General features: G+C 67.6%; 2 protein-coding genes across 2 annotated transcripts; both read left to right on the top strand.

Moving 5' to 3' along the window:
* Positions 1-2,559: 2,559 nt before the first annotated feature.
* CLIP3 (CAP-Gly domain containing linker protein 3) lies at positions 2,560-12,408 on the top strand. Its single transcript, XM_075725399.1, is given in 14 exon segments — positions 2,560-2,692; positions 3,213-3,352; positions 4,091-4,184; positions 4,990-5,151; positions 5,977-6,095; positions 7,185-7,421; positions 8,335-8,470; positions 8,769-8,891; positions 9,655-9,783; positions 10,383-10,486; positions 10,488-10,507; positions 11,182-11,246; positions 12,181-12,253; positions 12,354-12,408. Coding segments are annotated over 14 exon segments (1,590 nt in total).
* A 2,912-nt stretch (positions 12,409-15,320) lies between these two features.
* Positions 15,321-22,852, top strand: CAPNS1 (calpain small subunit 1). The gene is given in 10 exon segments (XM_075725431.1): positions 15,321-15,490; positions 15,749-15,779; positions 15,868-15,957; positions 17,064-17,121; positions 17,233-17,297; positions 17,452-17,520; positions 17,981-18,059; positions 18,419-18,535; positions 18,804-18,862; positions 22,811-22,852. Coding segments are annotated over 10 exon segments (765 nt in total). The 3' UTR covers positions 22,838-22,852.
* Positions 22,853-22,951: the final 99 nt, after the last annotated feature.

The raw sequence follows: 22,951 nt of genomic DNA on the forward strand, positions 1-22,951 counted from the left end.
AGCCGCCCATCATCCCCTATGGCCCCTATAGCGGCCCATCATCCCCTATGGCCCCCTATAGCCCCTATAGCCACCCATCATCCCCTATGGCCCCTATAGCTGCCCATCATCCCCTGTGGCCCCCTATAGCCGCTCATCATCCCCTATGGCCCCCCTTAGCCCCTATAGCCGCCCATCATCCACTATGGCCCCCTATAGCCACCCATCATCCCTATGGCCCCCTATAGCCCCTATAGCTGCCCATTATCCCCTATAGCTGCCCATCATCCCGTATGGCCCCCTATAGCCGCACCATCATCCCCTATGGCCTCCCATAGCCCCTATAGCCACCCGTCATCCCCTATGGCCCCCTATAGCCCCTATAGCCGCCCATCATCCCTATGGCCCCCCATAGCCCCTATAGCCGCCCATCATCCCCTTAGCCCCTATAGCTGGCCATCATCCCCTGTGGCCCCCCATAGCCCCTATAGCCGCCCATCATCCCCTATGGCCCCCTATAGCCAGCCCCTCTCGCCCCCATTGGCCGCCCCAGGCCCCGCCCCCGGCCCCGCCCCTTCAGCCCCCCTGAGCCCCCCGCGCCGCGCACGCGCACTGCGCCCCGCCCAGCCGCGGCCGCGTCCCCAGCAGGTACCGGGGCGGGGGGGGGGCGGGGGCCGGCACCGGGACAGCGGCCGCCACCGGGACCCCTCCCCCACCCCGCGGCCCCCGCCCCATCCCGGGCCCGGCGCATCCCCGCGTCCCGGCCTGGCCCGGGCCCGGCCCCGGCCTCTCCCCAGCGCCGGCCCCGCTGCGGTGCCCCCGGCCCAGCCCCACCCCGGCCCCCCCCAGCGTCCCCTCCCGGTGCCCCCCCGCCCAGCATCCCCCTCCCGGTGCCCCCCTAACAGCATCCTCTCCCGGTGCCCCCCGCCCAGCGTCCCCTCCCGGTGCCCCCCTCACAGCATCCCCCTCCCGGTGCCCCCCGCCCAGCATCCCCTCCCGGTTCCCCCCCCCATCCCAGCATCCCCATCCCAGTTCCCCCCATCCCAGCATCCCTGTCCCAGCATCCCCCCATCCCAGCATCCCCGTCCCAGTTCCCCCCCATCCCAGCATCCCCCCCATCCCAGTCCCCCATCCCAGTATCCCAACCCCATCACAGCATCCCCATCCCGGCATCCCCCCCATCCCAGTAACCCTGTCCCCATCCCAGCATCCCCATCCCAGTTCCCCCCCATCCCAGCATCCCCATCCCAGTATCCACATCCCAGTCCTCCACCCCAGTATCCCACCCACCCCAGTCCCCCATCCCAGCATCCCCATCCCAGCTCCCTGAACCCCATCCCAGTATCCCCACACAAGCACCCCCACCCCAGTGACCCTGTCCCCATCCCAGCATCCCCATCCCAGTATCTACATCCCAGTATCCACATCCCAGTCCTCCATCCCAGTATCCCACCCCCATCCCAGTAACTGTGTCCCCATCCCGGTATCCCCGTCCCCATCCCAGTATCCCCACCCCAGCCCCATCCCAGCATCCCCATCCCAGTTCCCTAAACCTCATCCCAGTATCCCCACACCAGCACCCCCATCCCAGTGACCCTGTCCCCGTCCCAGAATCCTAGCATCCCCATCCCGGTATCCCCCCCATCCCAGTGTCCACATCCCAGTATCCCATCCCCATCCCAGTATCCCCCTCCACCCCAGCCCCCGTCCCAGTATTCCTGCCATCCCAGTAACCCTGTCCCCATCCCAGTATCCTGTCCCCATCCCAGTAACCCCACCCCAGTATCCCATCCCAGTAACCCTCTCCCTATCCCAGCATCCCCATCCAGTTGACCCCCCATCCCAGTATCCACATACCAGCTCCCATCCCAGTATCCCTCCCATCCCAGTACCCCATCCCCATCCCAGTACCCCACTCCACACCAGCCCCCATCCCAGTACCCCATCCCCATCCCAGTATCCCCACCCCAGCCCCCACCCCAGCCCCCATCCCAGCATCCCCATCCCAGTTCCCTGAACCCCATCCCAGTCCCCCCATCCTAGTATCCCCACACCAGCACCCCCATCCCAGTGACCCTGTCCCCATCCCAGAATCTCAGCATCCCCATCCTGGTATCCCCCCCATCCCAGTATCCACATCCCAGTCCTCCATCCCAGTACCCCATCCCTGTCCCAGTATTCCCCTCCACCCCAGCCCCCATCCCAGTATCCCCCCCATCCCAGTAACCCAGCCCCCATCCCAGTATCCCATCCCCATCCCAGTTTCCCATCCAGTTGACCCCCCATCCCAGTATCCCCCCATCCCAGTATCCACATGCCAGCCCCCATCCCAGTATCCCTCCCATCCCAGTACCCCATCCCCATCCCAGTATCCAACTCCACTCCACCCCAGCCCCCATCCCAGTATCCCCCCCACCCCAGTACCCCATCCCCATCCCAGTATCCCATCCCCACCCAGTGTCCCCCCCACCCCAGCCCCCTCCCAGTCCCCGCCCCATCCCCCACCACCCCCCAGGACAGGGTGGGGGGGTGGGGGTGGGGTCAGCTCCCCCAAACGCCGCCCCCCCCCAGGCCGTGGCCATGACGAAGGAGCGCGGGGGGGACCCCCCAGCGGGGGGGGCGCCGCCCCCCGACCCCCCCAGCCCCGCGGCGGAGCGACGCAGGAAGCCGGTGGTGCACCCCGCCGCCCCCGCCCCCCTGCCCAAGGACTACGGTGAGCCCCCCTGCGGGCCCCAGCTGGGACCCCCCAAAAACCAGCGCTGGGGGGGAGCCAGCTGGGGATTCTCTGATGGCTGCTACGGGGTTGAGCCGCGGAGGGGCCCTGCCCCCCTGGTTCTGGGGCCAGGGACCCTCCCCAGGGAGCAGGGGACCCCATGGGGACAGGGAGGGGACAGGGACCCCCCAAAAAAAAGGCGAGGATGGGGGAGGGTCCCAAGTGGGAATTCTGGGGACTCTCCGGGGGCTGCTGCAGGGTTGTGTGCTGCGGGGTGCCCCCCCTTTGTGACCTGTGACACCCCCCACAGGGACGGTCCCCCCCATAGGGACAGAGCCCCCCCCCCATGACAGAGCCCCCGGCCGCGGCAAGGGACCCCCACGGGGTGGGCTCTGGGGCGCTGTGGGGATTCTCCGATGGCTGATACGGGGCTGTGTGCCGCGGGGTGCCCCCCTGCACCCCCGCCTTGTGCCCCCCACGTCCCCCGTGTCCCCCCGTGTCCCCCCATGTCCCCCCCCAGCCTTCACCTTCTTCGACCCGAACGACGCGGCGTGCCGGGAGATCCTGCTGGACCCTCGCACCACCGTGCCCCAGCTCTTCGCCATCCTGCGCCAGTGGGTGCCCCAGGTGCAGCACAACGTCGACCTCATCGGCAACGAGGTGGGGGGCCACACGGGGGGAGGGGCCACTGGGAGCGCTGGGAGGGGAGCTAGGGAGGAGCTGGGAGCTCTAGGGAGGGCACTGGGAGGCCACTGGGAGCGCTGGGAGGGGAGCTGGGAGCTCTAGGGAGGGTACTGGGAAGTTACTGGGAGAACTGGAGGAGGTCCAGGAGGCCACTGGGAGCGCTGGGAGGGGAGCTGGGAGCTCTAGGGAGGGTACTGGGAAGTTACTGGGAGAACTGGAGGAGGTCCAGGAGGTCACTGGGAGCACTGGGAGGGGAGCTGGGAGCTCTAGGGAGGGTACTGGGAAGTTACTGGGAGAACTGGGGGAGGTCCAGGAGGTCACTGGGAGCACTGGGAGGGGAGCTGGGAGCTCTAGGGAGGGTACTGAGAAGTTACTGGGAGAACTGGAGAGGTCCAGGAGGTCACTGGGAGCACTGGGAGGGGAGCTGGGAGCTCTAGGGAGGGTACTGGGAGGTCACTGGGAGCACTGGGAGGGGAGCTGAGAGCTCTAGGGAGGGCACTGGGAGGCCACTGGGAGAACTGGGAGGGGAGCTGGAGAGGTCCAGGAGCCTGAGGGGAGGGCATAGGGAGGTCACTGGGAGAACTGGGGAGGTCCGGGAACTCTGGGAGGTCAGTGGGAGCACTGGGGGCGTGACTGGGCGCCCCAGGGGAGTCACTGGGGGGTGACTGGGGAGGAACTGGGGGGCACTGGTGTGTAACTGGTGCGCCTGGGCAGATCCTGCGCCGCGGGTGCCACGTGAACGACCGGGATGGGCTGACGGACATGACGCTGCTGCACTACGCCTGCAAGGCCGGCGCCCACGGCGTGGGTGGGTGGCACGGGCGTCCCTGCGTCCCCCGGCACCCCAGTTCTGGTGGCCCCCGGGCCCAGTGTCCCCAGTATCCCCAGTCCCACCCTCCCCACGTCCCCAGGGTCCCCACAAGCAGTGGTGTCCCCATGACAGCAGCGGCCCGCAGTCCTGTCCCTGGTGGCAGTGTCCCCACGTCCCCAACATCCCCAGTGTCCCCACAAGCAGTGGTGTCCCCAGGACAGCAGTGGCCCCCAGCCCTGTCCCCACGTCCCCAGCATCCCCAGCATCCCGATGTCCCCAGCGTCCCCACGTCCCCAGCGTCCCCACGTCCCCAGCGTCCCCAGCATCCCGATGTCCCCAGCATCCCCAGTCCTGCTGTCCCCACATCCCCAGTCTCCCCATGTCCCCAGTGTCCCCACGTCCCCAGTGTCCCCAGCGTCCCCACATCCCCACATCCCCAGTCTCCCCAGTGTCCCTACGTCCCCAGTGTCCCCAGCGTCCCTACATCCCCACATCCCCAGTCTCCCCAGCACCCCCACTTCCCCAGCGTCCCCACATCCCCAGTCTCCCCACGTCCCCAGTCCTGCTGTCCCCACGTCCCCAGTGTCCCCAGCGTCCCCACATCCCCACATCCCCAGTCTCCCCATGTCCTCACATCCCCAGCCCTGCTGTCCCCACGTCCCCGGTGTCCCCACGCCCCCCCATCCCCAGTGCCCCCCAGGCAGCACCACCTCCCCGATGCCTGCGCCCCCCAAGCCCCATCACCGTGCCGGCTGCCCCCGGGCAACGTCCCCGTCCCCACGCCGGGTGTCCCCGCTGCCAGGGGACCCCGCGGCGGCTGTGCGCCTGTCGACGCGGCTGCTGGCGCTGGGGGGGGACGTGACGCTGCGGAGCCGCTGGACCCACATGAACGCCCTCCACTACGCCGCCTACTTTGACGTCCCTGAGCTCATCCGCACCCTCCTGCGGGCGGCCGCCCCCCGAGGTGAGGGGCACCCTGACACTGGGACCGGCAGGGCGGGGGACACCGGGGTCCCCAGGGGGGCAGGACACTGGGGTCCCCTGAGGGAAGGACACCGGGGTCCCTGGGGTGAAGACACTGGGGTCCGTGGAGGCCAAATGCTGGGGTCCCCTGAGGGAAGGACATTGGGGTCGCTAGGGGGGACAGGACATCGGGGTCCCTGGGGTGAAGACACTGGGGTTCCTGGAGGCCAAATGCTGGGGTCCCCAGGGGGGGCAGGACACGGTGGTCCCCTGAGGGAAGGACATTGGGGTCCCAGGGGGAACAGGACATTGGGGTCCCCAGGGGGGACAGGACATCGGGGTCCCTGGGGTGAAGACACTGGGGTCTCTGGAGGCCAAACACTGGGATCCCCTGAGGGAAGGACACTGGGGTCCCTGGGGGACGGGACATTGGGGTCCCTGGAGGCCAAATGTTGGGGTCCCCAGGGGGGCAGGACACTGGGGTCTGTGGGTAGAAGGACATTGGGGTCCCCTGGGGTGCAGGACACTGGGGTCCCCTGGGAGGGAGGACACTGGGGTCCCCTGGGATGCAGGACATTGGGGTCCCCTGGGGTGCAGGACACTGGGGTCCCCTAGGGTGCAGGACATTGGGGTCCCCTGGGAGGGAGGACACTGGGGTCCCCTGGGGTGCAGGACACTGGGGTCCCTTGGGATGCAGGACACTGGGGTCCCCGGGAGCAGGACCCCGGGGTCCCCGGCGGGGGTCCGGCCAGCGGGGTCCCGTGGGCCAGGGTGCCGGTGGGGCCGGGTCCCCCCGGGCGGGCCGTGCCTCAGTTTCCCCCCGCAGTGCTGCACTCGACCTGCAGCGACTTCAGCCATGGGACAGCGCTGCACATCGCCGCCTCCAACCTCTGCCTGGGCGCCGTGCGCTGCCTGCTGGAGCACGGGGCCGACCCCGCCCTGCGGGTATGGGGGGTTGGGGTGTGGGGGGTGCTGGGGGATTGGGGGCTTGAGGGGTTGGGGTATGGGGGGTGATGGGGTGTTGAGGGGGGTTGGGGGACTGGGCGGGGTTGGGGTATGGGGGGTGATGGGGTGTTGGGGGGTTGGGGGGATTGGGAGGGGTTGAGGGACAAGGAGGGGTTGGGGTATGGGGGGTGATGGGGTGTTGGGGGGTTGGGGTATGGGGGGGTGCTGGGGGGTTGGGGGATTGAGGGGTTGGGGTATGGGGGGTGATGGGGTGTTGGGGGGATTGGGAGGGGTTGGACTGGGAGGGGTTGGGGTATGGGGGGTGATGGGGTGTTGAGGGATTGAGGGGAATTGGGGGGATTGCGAGGGGTTGGGGGGGTTCGGAGGGTGATGGAGTGCTGGGGGGATTGGGAGGGGTTGGGGTATGGGGGGTGATGGGGTGTTGGGGGGATTGGGAGTGGTTGGGGGGGTTGGGAGGGTGATGGGGTGTTGGGGGGATTGGGAGGGGTTGGGCTATGGGCAGTGATGGGGGTTGGGGGGGTTGAGGGTATTGAGGGGTTGGGGGGACTGGGAGGCGTTGGGGTACTGGGGGGGCATGGGAGGGGGTGGGGGGGATTGGGGGGGACTGGGATGTTGGGGGGATTGGGGTGCGGGGGGACTGGGAGGGATTGGGGGACTGGGGGGCATGGGAGGGGGTGGGGGGGATTGGGAAGGTTTGGGATATTGAGGGTTATTGGGGGGATTGGGCTATTGGGGGGACTGAGGGGTTACTGGGGGGGTTTGGGGTATGGGGGTGCTGGGGGATCCTCTGATTCAGGGAGCTGGGGGGTGCACGGGAGGCTGGGGGATCAGAGGTGCTGGGTGGTGCTGGGGTACGGGGAAGGGATTGGGAGGGGTTGAGGGGTCTCGGGGGTGTAGGGAGAGTTGGGGGTGCTGCGGGGCGTTGGGGGGTGCCGTGCCGTGCGGGCATGGGGGTCCCGGGGCGACTGTGGGCATCGCATTACGGGGGGCCCCGGCGGGGCCGTGAGGCCGCCCAGGGGTGCCCCCTCCCGCCGGGTACCCCCAAGCCGCCCCCCTTTCCCCCCACAGAACAGCAAGGGGCAGGTGGCGGCCGAGGTGGTGCCGGACCCCACGGACATGGCGCTGGACAAGGCGGAGGCGGCGCTGGCGGCGCGGGAGCTGCGGCAGCTGCTGCTGGACGCAGTGCCCCTGAGCTGCAGCCTGCCCCGCGTCACCCTGCCCAACTACGACAACCTGCCTGGGAACCTCATGCTGCTCTGCCTCGGGCTGCAGCTGGGCGACCGCGTCCGCGTCGACGGCGGGAAGGTGGGGGGCGCGGCGGGGCGGGGGGACAGCACCCCGGCGGGGCGCGGGCAGCACCCGCGCAACTTTGCGCTGCTCTGCGTGGGGATGCGGGCACGGTGTGGGGGGAACCGGGGGTGAACGGTGGGGGTTTGGGGTGAATTATGGGGTTTTGGGGTGCCTAGAGGTGTTTTGGGGTGCGTAATGGGTTTTTGGGGGGCTGGGGACTCCCAGGGGTGCAGGGGCCCAGCAGCAGCCAAGTGGGGTGCAGGCAGCACCCGTGCAACCATGGGCTGGTCTGCGTGGGGACGCGGGCACGGCGTGGGAGAACTAGGGGTGAACAGTGGGGTGTGGGGTGAATAATGGTGTTTGGGGGTGCAAAGAGGGGTTTTGGGGTGCACAGATGGTTTTGGGGGGAAGGTGGGAGGATGCGGTGGGGCGGGGGGGGGGCAGCAGCACCCAAGTGGGGCGCAGGCAGCACCACGCAACTTCACTCTGCTCTGCGTGGGGGTGCGGGCACAGCGTGGGGGGAACCGGGGGTGAAATGAGGGGTTTGGGGGTGCCTAGAGGGGTTTTGGGGTGCATAATGGGTTTTTGGGGTGCATAGGGGTGCTGGGAGTCCCAAGGGTGCAGGGGGCCATCAGCACCCCATGGGGTGCCGACAGCTCCCATGCGACCTCGCTCTGCTCTGCGTGGGGATGCGGGCACCAGGGGAGGGGGGTGGAGCGGGAGAGTTTGGGGGTGCGCAGTGGCTTTTGGGGGTGCACAGAGGGGTTTTGGGGGGCCGGCGGTTCACAGGGACCCGGCAGCACCCAGCCCTGGTGCGGCCACCTGTGGGGCACCCCGCACGGCAGGCGGGGCCGGTGGGTGCGTTGGGGCACAGGGGAGGGTTTTGGGGCGTGGGGGGCACCCAGGGCTGCCGTCCGTGCCCCCCCAGGTGGGGACCCTGCGCTTCTGCGGCACCACGGCCTTCGCCAGCGGGCAGTGGGCGGGCGTGGAGCTGGACGAGCCTGAGGGCAAGAACGACGGCAGCGTGGGGGGGGTCCGCTACTTCATCTGCCCCCCCAAGCAGGGTAGGGCACCCCGGGGCGGGTGGGGGGCGGCCGGGGCCCCTGGGGGCACCCCTGGGCCCCTCTGGGGGTGGTGGGACCCTTTGGGGGGTGGTGGGGTGCCCCGGGGGGGGAGGCTCAGCTGCCTGGGACCCTTTGTGGGGCAGGGCGGGGGTGTCAATGGGTCTGCTGTGTCCTGGGGATGCAGGGGGCCGTACTGGGTTGTACTGGGCCGTACAGGGTTGTACTGGGCCCTGCTGGGCCGTACGGGGCCATACTGGGCCGTACAGGGCCATACTGGGCCGACACCCCCTGCCCGCAGGCGTCTTTGCCTCCGTCTCCAAGATCTCCAAGGCGGAGGAGCAGCCCCCGGCGCCGTCCCCACCCCACAGCCCCCCGGGACCCCCGGCCCGAGCCCCCCACAAGGCCCGCAAGGACAAGAGAGGTACGGCCGGGCGCCCGGGACCCCCGAACACCCAGGACCCCCTGCATGCCTGGGCCCCCCCCGAACACCCGGGACCCCCCTGAACACCCGGGACCCCCTTGCATGCCTGGGACCCCCCCTGAACACCCAGGCCCCCCCCCGAACACCCGGGCCCCCCCTGAACACCCAGGCCCCCCTGCCAAACACCCAGGCCCCCCCCCCAAACACACGGGACCCCCTGAACACCCAGGAGCCCCCAAACACCCGGCCCCCCACCCCAGATACCCGGGTCCCCCCTGCACACCTGGGGCCCCCCCAAACACCCGGCCCCCCCTGAGCACCCGGGCCCCCCCAAACGCCTGGGACCCCCCCCAAAACACCCGACCCCCCCCGCCGGGGGCTCCTCCGCTCATCCCCTTTACTCTGCCCTGCCCTTTGGCTCCGCCCCCCGCATGCTCATTGGAGGGGAGCAGGGAGCCTCGGGATTGGCTGGCTGGGTGGAATGGGGGAGGGGTGAATGGAGGGGCGGGGCTGGAGGGGGTGTGGCCAAGGAGGGGGCGTGCCCCGTCTGACTCCGCCCCCGGAGGGCTCCTCGCGGGGGCGTGGCCATGACTGGGAGGGGAATGGGGTGGGGTCAGCCGGGGGGGCGTGGCTTGTCTGACCCCACCCCCGCAGCCCCCCGGAAGCGCGGGGGGGCGTGGCTGGAGAGGGAGGGGCTGGGGGCGGGGTCAGTGAGGGGCGTGACGGGGGGGGGGGCGTGGCCTGTCTGACCCCGCCCCCGCAGCCCCCCGGAAGCGCGGGGGGGCGTGGCTGGACCGGGAGGGGCGCCGCGTGGCCCCGGGGGACGCGGTGCTGGTGGCCGGACAGCGCCCGGGACGGGCCCGGTTCTACGGGCGCACCGACTTCGCCCCCGGTGAGAGCCCGGGGGGGCCCCCACATGGGAACCCCCCCGTGGGACCCCCCTTGGGACCCCCCGCATGGGACCCCCCTTGGGACACACCCCCTTGGGACACCCCGGTGGGACCCACCCATGGGACATCCCTTGGGACCCCCCCCCCTTGGCACTCCCCCTTGGGAGCCCCCCATGGGACCCCCCCCGTGGGACCCACCCATGGGACCCTCCTTGGGACCCCACTTGGGACACACCCCCATCTGACCCCCCCCATGGGACACCCCCCTTGGGACACCCCTGTGGGACCCACCCATGGGACCCTCCCCTTGGGACCCCCCCCATGGGACACCCTGTGGGACCCTCCCCATTAGGACGACCCCCCCCCGTTGGGACGCCCCCCATTGGGACCCCCCTTCTTGGGACAGCTCCCCCCATGGGACCCCCCCCATGGGACCCCCCTCCTTGGGACCCCCCCATGGGACCCCCCCCATGGGACACCCCTCCTTGGGGCCCTCACCATTGGGCCCCCCCCGATGGGCCCCCCTCCCCTTGGGCCCCTCCCCCCCCATGGGCCCCTCCCCCACGGCCCCCCATGCTCCCTCACCCCCCCGTGCCCCCAGGGTACTGGTTCGGGGTGGAGCTGGACGCGGCCGGGGGGAAGCACGACGGCTCCGTTTTCGGGGTGCGGTACTTCTCCTGCCCCCCCAAGCACGGTGTCTTCGCCCCCCCCCTCCCGCGTGCAGAGGTACGGGGGCACGGGGATGGGGACACGGGGATGGGGGACATGGGGGGACATGGGGGATGGGGGGACATGGTGGGGACATGGGGGGGACATGGGACATGGGGGGACATGGGGGACATGGGGGATGGGGGACATGGGGGGACATGGGGGACATGGGGGATGGGGGACACTGGGGGGACATTGGGGGGGACATGGGGGGGGACATGGGGGATGGGGGACATTGGGGGGACATGGGGGGACATGGTGGATGGGGGACATGGGGGGACATGGGGGGACATGGGGGATGGGGGACACTGGGGGGACATTGGGGGGGACATGGGGGGGACATGGGGGATGGGGGACATTGGGGGGACATGGGGGATGGGGGGACATGGGGGACATTGGGGGACATGGGGACATGGGGGATGGGGGGACATGGGGGACATTGGGGGGACATGGGGGATGGGGGACATTGGGGGGACATTGGGGGGGACATGGGGGATGGGGGGACATGGGGGACATGGGGGGGACATGGGGGATGGGGGACATTGGGGGGACATGGGGGACATTGGGGGGACATGGGGGATGGGGGACATTGGGGGAACATGGGGGGGATGGGGGACATTGGGGGCACAGGGAGGGGCTGGGGGCCATGGGGGGGGTCTCTGCCCCCCCCGGTGATGCCACCCTCCCCACAGGGTGGGGGGTCCCAGGGAGGAGCCGGGGGACAGCGCCCCCGAAAAGAAGGTGCAGCAGGTCACTGGTGCGTGCTGATTGGCTGCCGGGTGGGGTGGGGCCCTTATGATTGGCTGGTAGGCAGTGTGGGGCTCTCATGATAGGCTGGTGGGTGGGGCAGGTTGCTCCTGATTGGCCAGGGTTGGCTGGACCCTTGCTGACTGGCCAGCAGGAGGCGGGCTTGCTGGTGATTGGCTGGTGGGGTGGAGGTCTGCTGTTGATTGGCTGGCAGGGCAAGGAGCAGCTGATTGGTCAGCGAGCAGGACAGCGCTGTACTGACTGGCTAGCAGGCCAGGCCAGGCCACTGCCGATTGGCCAGCAGGCAGCACAGCCCTCTGCTGATTGGCCAGCCAGCCACTGGGGTTCCCCCACCCACTGATTGGCCAGCTGGTGGGGAAGTCCTCGCGCTGATTGGCTGGCCAGCCCGGCCCCATTTCCCCACCCCCTGCAACGGCTGGGGGGGCTGTGACTGTGCCCCCCACATGTCCCCCCATGTCCCCCCCATCCCCCCATGTCCCCTCATGCCCCCCCCCGTGTCCCCCCCGTCCCCCCATGTCCCCCATCCCATGTCCCCCTTGTGTCCCCTCATGTCCCCCCATGTCCCCTTGTGTCCCCCCCCATCCCCTCATGCCCCCCGTCCCCTCATGCCCCCCCGTGCCCCCCCTCCCCTCATGTCCCCCTTGTGTCCCCCCATGTCCCCCTTGTGTCCCCTCATGTTGCCCCATGTGTCCCCCCATGTCCCCCTTGTGTCCCCCCATGTCCCACCGTCCCCTCATGTCCCCCCATGTCCCCTTGTGTCCCCCCATGTCCCCCCGTCCCCCCATGTCCCCTCATGCCCCCCCCGTGTCCCCCCCGTCCCCCCATGTCCCCTTGTGTCCCACGGTCCCCTCATGTCCCCCTTGTGTCCCCTCATGTTGCCCCATGTCCCCCCCGTCCCCTCATGTCCCCCCGTGTCCCCGCAGCGTCACAGCCCAAGCGCAACTTCCCGGCGGTGCGGACCCCGAAGGACATCGCCTCGGAGAGCTCCTTCTCCAGGTGGGGGGCGCGGGGGGTGGCGGGGCGCGGGGGGGGGACGCGGGGACACCCCAGGCTGTGTCCCCCCCCCCGCCCCGTGCCCACGCTGCCCCTCCCCCAGGTTGCTGTTCTGCTGCTGGTTCCCCTGGATGCTGCGGGCCGAGATGCAGTCCTAACCCCGCCCCCACCGCCTGCGCGCCCTGCCCCCGCCACCCTGCCCCCACCCAGTGCCTTGGGCCCCTCCCCCGCCCCGGGGCGACGCCATGTGACCCCCCTCCCCCTGCTCCCCGCCCCCCCCCTTGCGCCGGGCCTTTCACCCTGGAACCTACTGAGCCCAGTGATGGGGCGAGTCGCTGCTGCCCCCTGCCCCCCCCAAGCCCTCATTTTGGCTGTTCACTCTGGAACCTACTGATTACAGTGATGGGGGGGAGCTGATGCCAGCTCCCCCCAGACCCTCCCCCAAACCCTGTTTTGGGCCGTTCACTCTGGACCCGACTGATTACAGGGCGGGGGGGGGGGGGGGGGGGAGAGCTGACACCAGCCCCTCTGTCCACCCCCCCCAACCCCTGTTTGGGGCTATTTACACTGGACCCTACTAATTACAGTGAGGGGGTGTTGCTGCCAGACCCCCCAAGCCCCTCTGCCCCCCCCCCCAATTGGTCTGTTCACTCTGGAACCTACTGATTAGTTATAGTGAACTGCTGCCAGGCCCCCTCCCAGAATATCTCTGGGCCCCTCTAACCCTGGTTGCTCCAGGCTCATTCACTCTGGAACCTACTGATATACCCTTGTGAGGAGTGAGCTAGTGCCCGCCCCCCACCCTGCATTTTGGGTCGTTCACACTGGAACCTACTGACTACAAGGGGAGGGGTTTATGCCAGGGCCCCTTCCCAAGCCTGTTCCTGAGCTGTTAACTCTGGAAACTACTGATTACATGCTGGAGGAGGGGAGTGGAAAACTGGTTTATACTGGTTTGATGGATTCTCCAGCGGCTGCTAGCAGGGTTGAGGACCCCACCCCCAAAAAAATCAAAGGGACCCAGGGGTCCGGGAGGTGCAGAGGGGGAGGTCCCGGCCGCCAGGGTCCGTAGCCGGGGGTCCAACGGCGTCATGCTCCCTGCCCTGCCCCCCCTGCAGTAGCAATAATGTCCCCTCCCCCCGCGGTCGTGTGAGTGGCTTTAACGTCCCCGTGTCCCCCCCCGTGTCCCCCCCTGCTGCCGCATGGTCCCCCCTGGACCCGCTTCTGCCACCAATAAACACCTTTGTACGTCCCGCGGCTCCGGGGGACCCCAAAGCTGGGGGGGGAACATGGGGGGGCACCCCAAAGCTGGGGGGGGGAACATGGGGGGGGGCACCCCAAAGCTGGGGGGGGAACATGGGGGGGGGGTGGGGCACCCCAAAGCTGGGGGGGAACATGGGGGGGTGAGGGGACCCCAAAGCTTGGGGGGGGTCATGAGGGGGGGTGGGGGGACCCCAACGCTGGGGGGGGACGTAGGGGGACATGGAGGGGACCCCAAAGCGGGGGGGGGGACATGGGGGGACGTGAGGGCGCCGGGATGGAGAGGAACAGGGGGACCCCACGGCTGCGGGGGAGGGGATGGGCGGCCCCTGGTCGGGGGAGCGGGACACGGGGGGGCCTCGGGCCGGGGCCCCTGGGGACGCCGTGGGGACACGGGGCCGGGGGGGGGGGGGGGGGGCGGGGTGCGTACGGGGTCCCCGGGAACGACCCCCCCCACCCCGGCGCCGCGCCAGCGCCGCCATCTTGTTCCGGCGGCGCCATCTTGTTCCGGCGCGCCGCAGTGGCGTCACACGCGCGACCGCAGGGGCGATGGCTCTGTCCCCCGGATGGCTCCGCCCCCGGCTCTTGGTCCCGTCCCCTTCCTCCGGGCGGCTGCCGGCGCCGCGCTGCTTGGCCCCGCCCCCCCGACCCTTGGTCCCGCCCTCCTGCCATTGGCCTCGGCCCTTGGCCCCGCCCCCGGCCCCGCCCCTCCGGCGCTCCCGCTCCGGGCGGTTCCCGCAGTCGCTCCCCGGCCGCCGCCGCCGCCGCAGGGCCCGCAGGTACCGGTACCCCCGGGGCCTCCCCGGGGCCCCCGGCCCTTCCCCCCCCCCCCCCCCGGCAACGGCTCCGTGACTCAGCCCCGGCCCCGCCCGGTTCCCGGAAATCCCCACCCGGAGCCGGGAGGGGCTGGGCCCCCCACCCCGGGGGGTCCGTAGGGCCCGGGGGCATCCATAGGGCCGGGGGGGGGGGTCTATAGGGCCCGGGGGGGTCTATAGGGCCCGGGGATGGTCTGTAGGGCCTGGGGAGATCCATAGGCACCAGGGTATCTGTAGGGTCCAGGGGTATCTATAGGGCTGGGGGTATCCGTAGGGCCTGGGGCTATATGTAGGGCCTGGGGGAATCTATAGAACCCAGGGGATCCATAGGGGCTGGGGGTATCTATAGGGCCTGGCAGGGTCCATAGGATCAGGGGATTCCATAGGGCCCAGGGGGATCTCTAGGGCCCAGGGGGGTCTATAGGGCCTGAGGTGGCCCCACAGCAACAGGGAGTGGGTTTGTAGGGCCTCAGGTGTCTATAGAGGCCATGGGTGTCTGTGGGGCCCAGGGGTGTCTATAGGAGTCATGGGTGTCTATAGGGGCCATGGGTGTCTATGGGGCCCATGGGTGTCTATAGGCCCCTGAGTGCTCTATGGTGCTGGGTGGCGGTGGAGGGTGTTACCTATAGGGCCTGGGGCTGTGTAGGCTCTGAGGGGCTCTATAGGGGCTATAGGGTGCTGCAGGCACCTGGGGGGGTTATGGGTCCTGCGCATTTTCCATAGAAAATGGGGGTCTGTAGGGCCCGGGGGGAGGGGGCCTGGGCGGGGCTATAGGGTCTGGAGGAACCTATAGCCTGGGACATCACCTAATGCTGCGCTCTCTTTTTCTTCCAGCCTCTCCCAGTGCCCCCCAGCGCTCCCAGTGCCCCCCAGCGCTCCCAGTAACCCCCAGTGCTCCCCAGTGCCCCCAGCGCTCCCAGTAACCCCCAGTGCTCCCCAGTGCCCCCAGCGCTCCCAATAACCCCCAGTGCTCCCAGTGCCCCTCTGCGGGTGCCATGTTCCTGGTGAAGGGGCTGCTGGGGGGGGGGTGGGGGCGGGGGGGGGGCGGGGGGGGGGCTCCCCGGGGGCATTGGCTCTGTGCTGGGGGGGGCTGCTGAGTGGGGGGGGGTGGGGGCGGCGCTGGGGGGGCCATGGGGGTCCTGGGGGGCGTCATCAGTGCCATCAGGTGAGGGGGCTGAGGGGACGGGGGGGACACTGAGGGCGTGGGGTTGGGGGGCACAGGGGGGACATTGGGGATGTGGGGTTGGGGGCACACGGGGGATATTGGGGGTGTGGGGCTGGGGGGATGCAGGGACATTGGGGACGTGGGGGGGGTGGCACGGGGGTGGGGGGTGGCACAGGGGTGGGGGTGGCACAGGGGTGGGGGTGGCACAGGGGGCTTGGCCCCCGGGGTGCTCTGACCCCCACCTCCCCCCGCAGCGAGGCGGGCCGCCCAGTATAACCCCGAGCCCCCGGTAAGCGACCTCTGACCCCGGCACCCCAGGAGCTTTCGGGGGCCCCCCCCGGCTTTGGGGGTGCCCCTGACACCCTGCGCCCCCCCAGCCCCCCCGCGCCCACATCTCCACGGTGGATGCCAACGAGAGCGAGGAGGTGCGGCAGTTCCGGCGGCTCTTCACCCAGCTCGCCGGGGACGTGAGTGACCACCCGGTCCCTGCGATCTCCCGGGATCCCCCCGACCCCCCCCCCAGCCCCCCGACCCCCGGGGTCCCCCCTGAGCCCTCCAGGATCCCCCACATCCCCCCCCCGACCCTTCTGCCCCCAGGAATCCACTACTGGACCCCTTGGATCCCTCTGGATCACTGAGATGCCCCGGGATCCCCCCAACTAACCCCCGGGATCCGCTGACCACCCCCGCACCCCCCAGGCCCCCTGGGATCCTCAGACCCTACTTGATCCCTCAGATCCCCCTCGATCCCCCAGACCCCCCCCCACCCCGATCCCCCCCCAGCCTCCCAGGGCTCCCCCAACCCCCCCAGGACCCCCCGGGATCCCCAGATCCTACTGGATCCCTCAGCCCCCCCTGGCTCTCCCAGATGCCCCCTGCTATCTGGGATCCCCCAAAGCCCCCCAGGGTCTCCCAACTCCTCTGCACCCCCCCCCAGCCCCCCGGGGATCCCCCTCCCAGATCCCCAGGCCCTACGGGATCCCCTGGACCCCCCTCCGATCCCCCCTGGCTTCCCCTGCTCCCGCGGGATCCCCCTGGATCCTCCCCAGCTCTCGCCCTTCCTGGATCCGGTGGGCGCTGCCCTGGGACCCGCCCCCGCCCCGGATCCTGCCCCCCAATCCCCTGGGATCCCTCCCCCCCCCAGCCCCCAATCCTTAGGGGGTCACTGGATCCCATGGGATCCCCTGGCATGGGGGGGGGGGAGCTGATCCCCCGGGGGGGGTCAGGGTGCGGGGGGTCGGGGGGGGGGGTCAGGGTTGTCGGGGGGGGGGGCAGGGTACAGGGGGCCCCAGGGTGAGGGGGCTTGGAGGGGTCAGGGTGGGGGTCGGGGTTGTTGGGGGGTCAGAGTGTGGGGGGTCGGGGGGGGGCAGGGGGGCTAAGGGGGGGTCAGGGTGTGGGGGGTCAGGGTGGGCGTCGGGGGGTTGGGGTTGTCAGGGGGGGTCAGAGTGTGGGGGTCGGGGGCTTAAGGGGGGGGGTCAGGGTGGGGGTTGGGGCGGGTGGGGTTGTCGGGGGGGGTCAGGGTGCGGGGGGTCAGGGTGGGGCCCGGGCCGCCCCCCACGCCCATCTCCGGCAGGACATGGAGGTCAGCCCCACCGAGCTCATGAACATCCTCAACAAGGTCGTCACCCGCCGTGAGTGGCTGGGGGGGTGGGGGCAGCCCCCAAATCACCGGGGGGGGGGATCGGGGGGGTCCTGGGCGTCGGGGGGGTCCCCCCAAAAATCATCTTCTCCTCCCCCCCTAGATCCCGACCTGAAGACAGACGGCTTTGGCCTCGACACCTGCCGCAGCATGGTGGCCGTGATGGATGTATCCTTGGGGGGCGAGGGGCGTGGATTTGGGGGTGCAGGGACGAGGGGGGTGGATTTGGGGGTGCAGGGGTGAGTGGGGCAGATTTGGGGGTGCAGGGGTGGGGTGGGTCACCATCAACCCCCCCAAATCTCCTTGACACCCCACCCCCCAGAGTGACACGACCGGGAAACTCGGCTTCGAGGAGTTCAAGTACCTGTGGAACAACATCAAGAAGTGGCAGGTGGGGGGGCACCCCAAAATCGGGGGGTTCCTCCAAAAACTAGGGGGCACCACAAAATCGGGGGGGGCCATGGGGACCCCCAAATCCTCCCCCCCAAAATGTGAGGGAGGGACTCTAGATAACGCCCCTGAGGACCCCAAAATGGGGGAGGGTATATGGGGGAAATGGGGACCACCCCCCAGTGGGACCCCTAAATTTGGGGGGGAGAGGGGATAAGGACCCTCCTGGGGCCCCAAAATGTTGGGGGGTGTTGGGAAAGTGGGGGAAGCCCCCCAAATTTGGAACGAGGGGGTCACAAGGACCCCTGGGGGACCCCAAAACTGGGGGGGGCAGTATGGAGGCAATGGGGACCCCCCAAATTCTGCGGCAGGGAGGAGTTGGGGGTCACGTGGCGGGGGTCAATTTGGGGAGGGGGATTATGGGGGTATGGGGGCCCCCCCAAACTCCCCCTGGCCCCCAGGGCATCTACAAGCAGTTCGACAGAGACCGCTCGGGGACCATCGGGGTGCAGGAGCTGCCGGGGGCCTTCGAGGCCGCAGGTTTGGGGGGGCGGGGAATTTGGGGGGGCTGGGGGGGGGGGCATTGGGGTGGGGGCAGCTGGAAGGGAGTGGGGGGGTTGGGGGGGCAGGGTGTTTGCAGGGGTCAGGGTTATTTGGGGGAGGTGCAGGATAATGGGGGGGAGGGTATGGGGGGGTGGGTATTTGGGGGGGTCAGGTATATTGGGGGGGTCAGGGAATTTGGGGGGGTCAGGGTTTTGGGGGTGGGGGCAATGGGGGCATTTTGGGGCTTGGGGACGTTTTGGGGGAGCTGCGGGGTGTTTTGGGGGGCAGGGGGTATTGGGGGGGGTTGAAGGTATTTGGGGGCGTCAGAGGTCATTTGTGTGTGGCCCCCCCCCCAGGTTTCCGGCTGCCGGCCCCGCTTTGGGGGGTTCTGGGCCGTCGCTACGGCGACGAGCAGGGGAACCTCGATTTCGACAACTTCATCAGCTGCCTCGTGCGCCTGGATGCCATGTTCCGTAAGAGGGGGCCCAAATTTGGGGAGGGGGGGGGAACCTGGAGGGAGTCCCAGGAGCGGGGGGGGCGCCCCAGGGCTGAGCAATGCTCAGGGATGGGGGCACCCCCAGAGTTATTGGGGACCCCTAGGGGTTATTGGGGACCCCCGGGGGGGTGGGGGCCACCAGGGGGGGTTGGGACCCCCACAGGGAGGTGCCCCTTGCAAGGTGGGGGTGGCAGGGTGATGACCCCTGTTTTTGGGGTTCCCCCTGGTTTTGGGGTCCCCCCCAGGTGCCTTCAAGTCGCTGGACCGGGACGGGAGCGGGCAGATCCGCATCAGCCTGCAGGAGGTGGGTTTGGGGGTGCCTGCCCACCCGGGCTGGTTTTTGGGGTCCCCTGGTCCCTTTCTGGGGTGTCCCCAGAGTCACGGGGGTCCCACGGGGGTGGGGGGAAGGAGGTGATCCCCAAAACTGCTCTGGCTCTGCCCTGCCGGGCCCCGTATCCCTGTAGAGCACCCCAGATCCTTACAGAACACCCCAATTTCCTATGGAGCACCCCCAAATCCTCACAGAGCCCCTACGTCCCCCTGAAGCCACCCCCAATGCCTATAGGTTACCGTTAATGCTTTTGGGACCCCCCAAATCCCTATGAGGCCCCCCAGATCCCGACAGGAAGCCTGTGATCCCCATAGGGGCCCCCTAAATCTCTGTAGAGCTCCCTATAGAGCGCCCAGCTCCCCGTAGAGCGCCCAATGACCCTATAGAGCACCCAGCATTCCTATAGAGCGCCCAATGACTCTATAGAGCATCCAGTGACCCTATAGAGTGCCCAATGACCCTATAGAGCACCTAGCATTCCTATAGAGCGCCCAGCTCCCCATAGAGCACCGAGCAGCCTTATAGAGCACCCAGCATTCCTATAGAGCGCCCAGCTCTCCATAGAGTGCCTAATGACCCTATAGAGCACCCAGAATTCCTATAGAGCGCCCAATGACCCTATAGAGCACCCAGCATTCCTATAGAGCACCCAGCTCCCCGTAGAGCACCCAATGACCCTACAGAGCACCCAGCATTCCTATAGAGCACCCAATGACCCTATAGAGCGCCCAGCATTCCTATAGAGCGCCCAGCTCTCCATAGAGCACCCAGCAGCCCTATAGAGCACCCAGCTCCCCATAGAGTGCCCAATGACCCTATAGAGCACCCAGCATTCCTATAGAGCGCCCAGCTCCCTGTAGAGTGCCCAATGACCCTATAGAGCACCCAGCATTCCTATAGAGCGCCCAATGACCCTATAGAGCACCCAGCATTCCTAGAGAGCACCCAGCTCCCCATAGAGCGCCCAATGACCATATAGAGCACCCAGCATTCCTATAGAGTGCCCAATGACCGTATAGAGCACCCAGCATTCCTATAGAGCGCCCAGCTCCCTTTAGAGTGCCCAATGACCCTATAGAGCACCCAGCATTCCTATAGAGCACCCAGCATTCCTATAGAGCACCCAATGACCCTATAGAGCACCCAGCATTCCTAGAGAGCACCCAGCTCCCCATAGAGTGCCCAATGACCCTATAGAGCACCCAGCATTCCTATAGAGCACCCAGCTCCCTGTAGAGTGCCCAATGACCCTATAGAGCACCCAGCAGTCCTATAGAGCACCCAGCATTCCTATAGAGCGCCCAATGACCCTATAGAGCACCCAGCATTCCTAGAGAGCACCCAGCTCCCCATAGAGCGCCCAATGACCCTATAGAGCGCCCAGCATTCCTATAGAGCGCCCAGCTCCCCATAGAGCACCCAGCAGCCCTATAGAGCACCCAGCTCCCCATAGAGTGCCCAATGACCCTATAGAGCACCCAGCATTCCTATAGAGCGCCCAGCTCACTGTAGAGTGCCCAATGACCCTATAGAGCACCCAGCATTCCTATAGAGCACCCAGCATTCCTATAGAGCGCCCAATGACCCTATAGAGCACCCAGCATTCCTAGAGAGCACCCAGCTCCCCATAGAGCGCCCAGTGACCATATAGAGCACCCAGCATTCCTATAGAGTGCCCAATGACCGTATAGAGCACCCAGCATTCCTATAGAGCGCCCAGCTCCCTTTAGAGTGCCCAATGACCCTATAGAGCACCCAGCATTCCTATAGAGCACCCAGCTACCCGTAGAGCACCCAATGACCCCATAGAGCACCCAGCAGCCCTATAGAGCACCCAGCTCCCCATAGAGTGCCCAATGACCCTATGGAGCACCCAGCATTCCTATAGAGCGCCCAGCTCCCTGTAGAGTGCCCAATGACCCTATAGAGCACCCAGCATTCCTATAGAGCACCCAGCATTCCTATAGAGCGCCCAATGACCCTATAGAGCACCCAGCATTCCTAGAGAGCACCCAGCTCCCCATAGAGCGCCCAATGACCCTATAGAGCACCCAGCATTCCTATAGAGTGCCCAATGACCGTATAGAGCACCCAGCATTCCTAGAGAGCACCCAGCTCCCCATAGAGCACCCAGCAGCCTTATAGAGCACCTGGCATTCCTATAGAGCGCCCAGCTCTCCATAGAGCGCCCAATGACCCTATAGAGCACCCAGCATTCCTAGAGAGCACCCAGCTCTCCATAGAGTGCCTAATGACCCTATAGAGCACCCAGCATTCCTATAGAGCCCCCAGCTCCCCATAGAGCACCCAGCAGCCCTATAGAGCACCTGGCATTCCTATAGAGCGCCCAGCTCTCCATAGAGCGCCCAATGACCCTATAGAGCACCCAGCATTCCTATAGAGCGCCCAGCTCCCCATAGAGCACCCAATGACCCTGTAGAGCACCCAGCTTCCCCATAGAGCACAGAGCAGCCCTATAGAGCACCCAGCATTCCTATAGAGCGCCTAGCTCCCCATAGAGTGCCCAATGACCCTATAGAGCACCCAGCATTCCTGTAGAGCGCCGAGCTCCCCGTAGAGCAGCCAATGACTCTGTAGAGCACCCAGCATTCCTATAGAGCACCCAGTTCCCCATAGAGCACCCAGTGACCCTATAGAGCACCCAGCATTCCTATAGAGCGCCCAGCTCCCCTGTAGAGCGCCCAATGACCCTATAGAGCACCCAGCATTCCTATAGAGCACCCAGCTCTCCATAGAGCGCCCAATGACCCTATAGAGCACCCAGCATTCCTAGAGAGCACCCAGCTCCCCATAGAGCACCCAATGACCCTATAGAGCACCCAGCTCCCCGTAGAGCACCCAATGACCCTATAGAGCACCCAGCATTCCTATAGAGCACCCAGTTCCCCATAGAGCACCCAGTGACCCTATAGAGCACCCAGCAGCCTTATAGAGCGCCCAGTGACTCTATAGAGCACCCAATGACCCTATAGAGTGCCCAATGGCCCTGTAGAGTGCCCAGCTCCCCATAGAGCACCCAATGACCCTATAGAGCACCCAGCATTCCTATAGAGCCCCCAGCTCCCCGTAGAGCGCCCAATGACCCTATAGAGCACCCAGCATTCCTATAGAGCGCCCAATGACCCTATAGAGCACCCAGCATTCCTATAGAGCGCCCAGCTCCCTGTAGAGTGCCCAATGACCCTATAGAGCACCCAGCATTCCTATAGAGCGCCCAGCTCCCCATAGAGCACCCAATGACTCTATAGAGCCCCCAGCATTCCTAGAGAGCCCCCAGCATTCCTATAGAGCGCCCAGCTCCCCATAGAGTGCCCAATGACCCTATAGAGCACCCAGCATTCCTATAGAGCGCCGAGCTCCCCATAGAGCACCCAATGACCCTGTAGAGCACCCAGCATTCCTAGAGAGCACCCAGCTCCCCGTAGAGCGCCCAATGACCCTATAGAGCACCCAGCATTCCTATAGAGCGCCCAGCTCCCCATAGAGCACCCAGCAGCCTTATAGAGCACCCAGCATTCCTATAGAGCGCCCAGCTCTCCATAGAGTGCCTAATGACCCTATAGAGCACCCAGCATTCCTATAGAGCACCCAATGACCCTATAGAGCACCCAGCATTCCTATAGAGCGCCCAGCTCCCCGTAGAGCACCCAGCAGCCCTATAGAGCAGCAGCCCGCCCCGAGCCCCCAGACCCATATAGGGTGGTCCTGAGCCCTGTGCCCCCCCCTCGCCCCTTTACGGTGAGCCCAGCCCTATAGGGGATTCCTTTGGGCCAGTCCCCAGCCCTATAGGGACAAAATCCCCCTAGGGTGATCCCCAAAGCCTCCAGGGACCCCCCCGAATCGCCCCTGGGGGGGGGCCTGTGGCCCCTATGGCCCCTATAGGTGACCCTCTCTCCGCAGTGGCTGCAGCTCACCATGTACTCCTGAGGCGCCCGGCCCTGCCTGCCCGCCAGCTGCGCCCCCCTGCTATAGGGGCCCAGCCCCTATGGGGGCGCCTGCCCCGCCAGTAAAGCTCAGCAAGCTCCGCCCGGCGCCTGTCTC

The sequence above is a fragment of the Pelecanus crispus genome, chromosome 30 (genome assembly GCF_030463565.1).
Source record: "Pelecanus crispus isolate bPelCri1 chromosome 30, bPelCri1.pri, whole genome shotgun sequence".
NCBI lineage: Eukaryota > Metazoa > Chordata > Aves > Pelecaniformes > Pelecanidae > Pelecanus > Pelecanus crispus.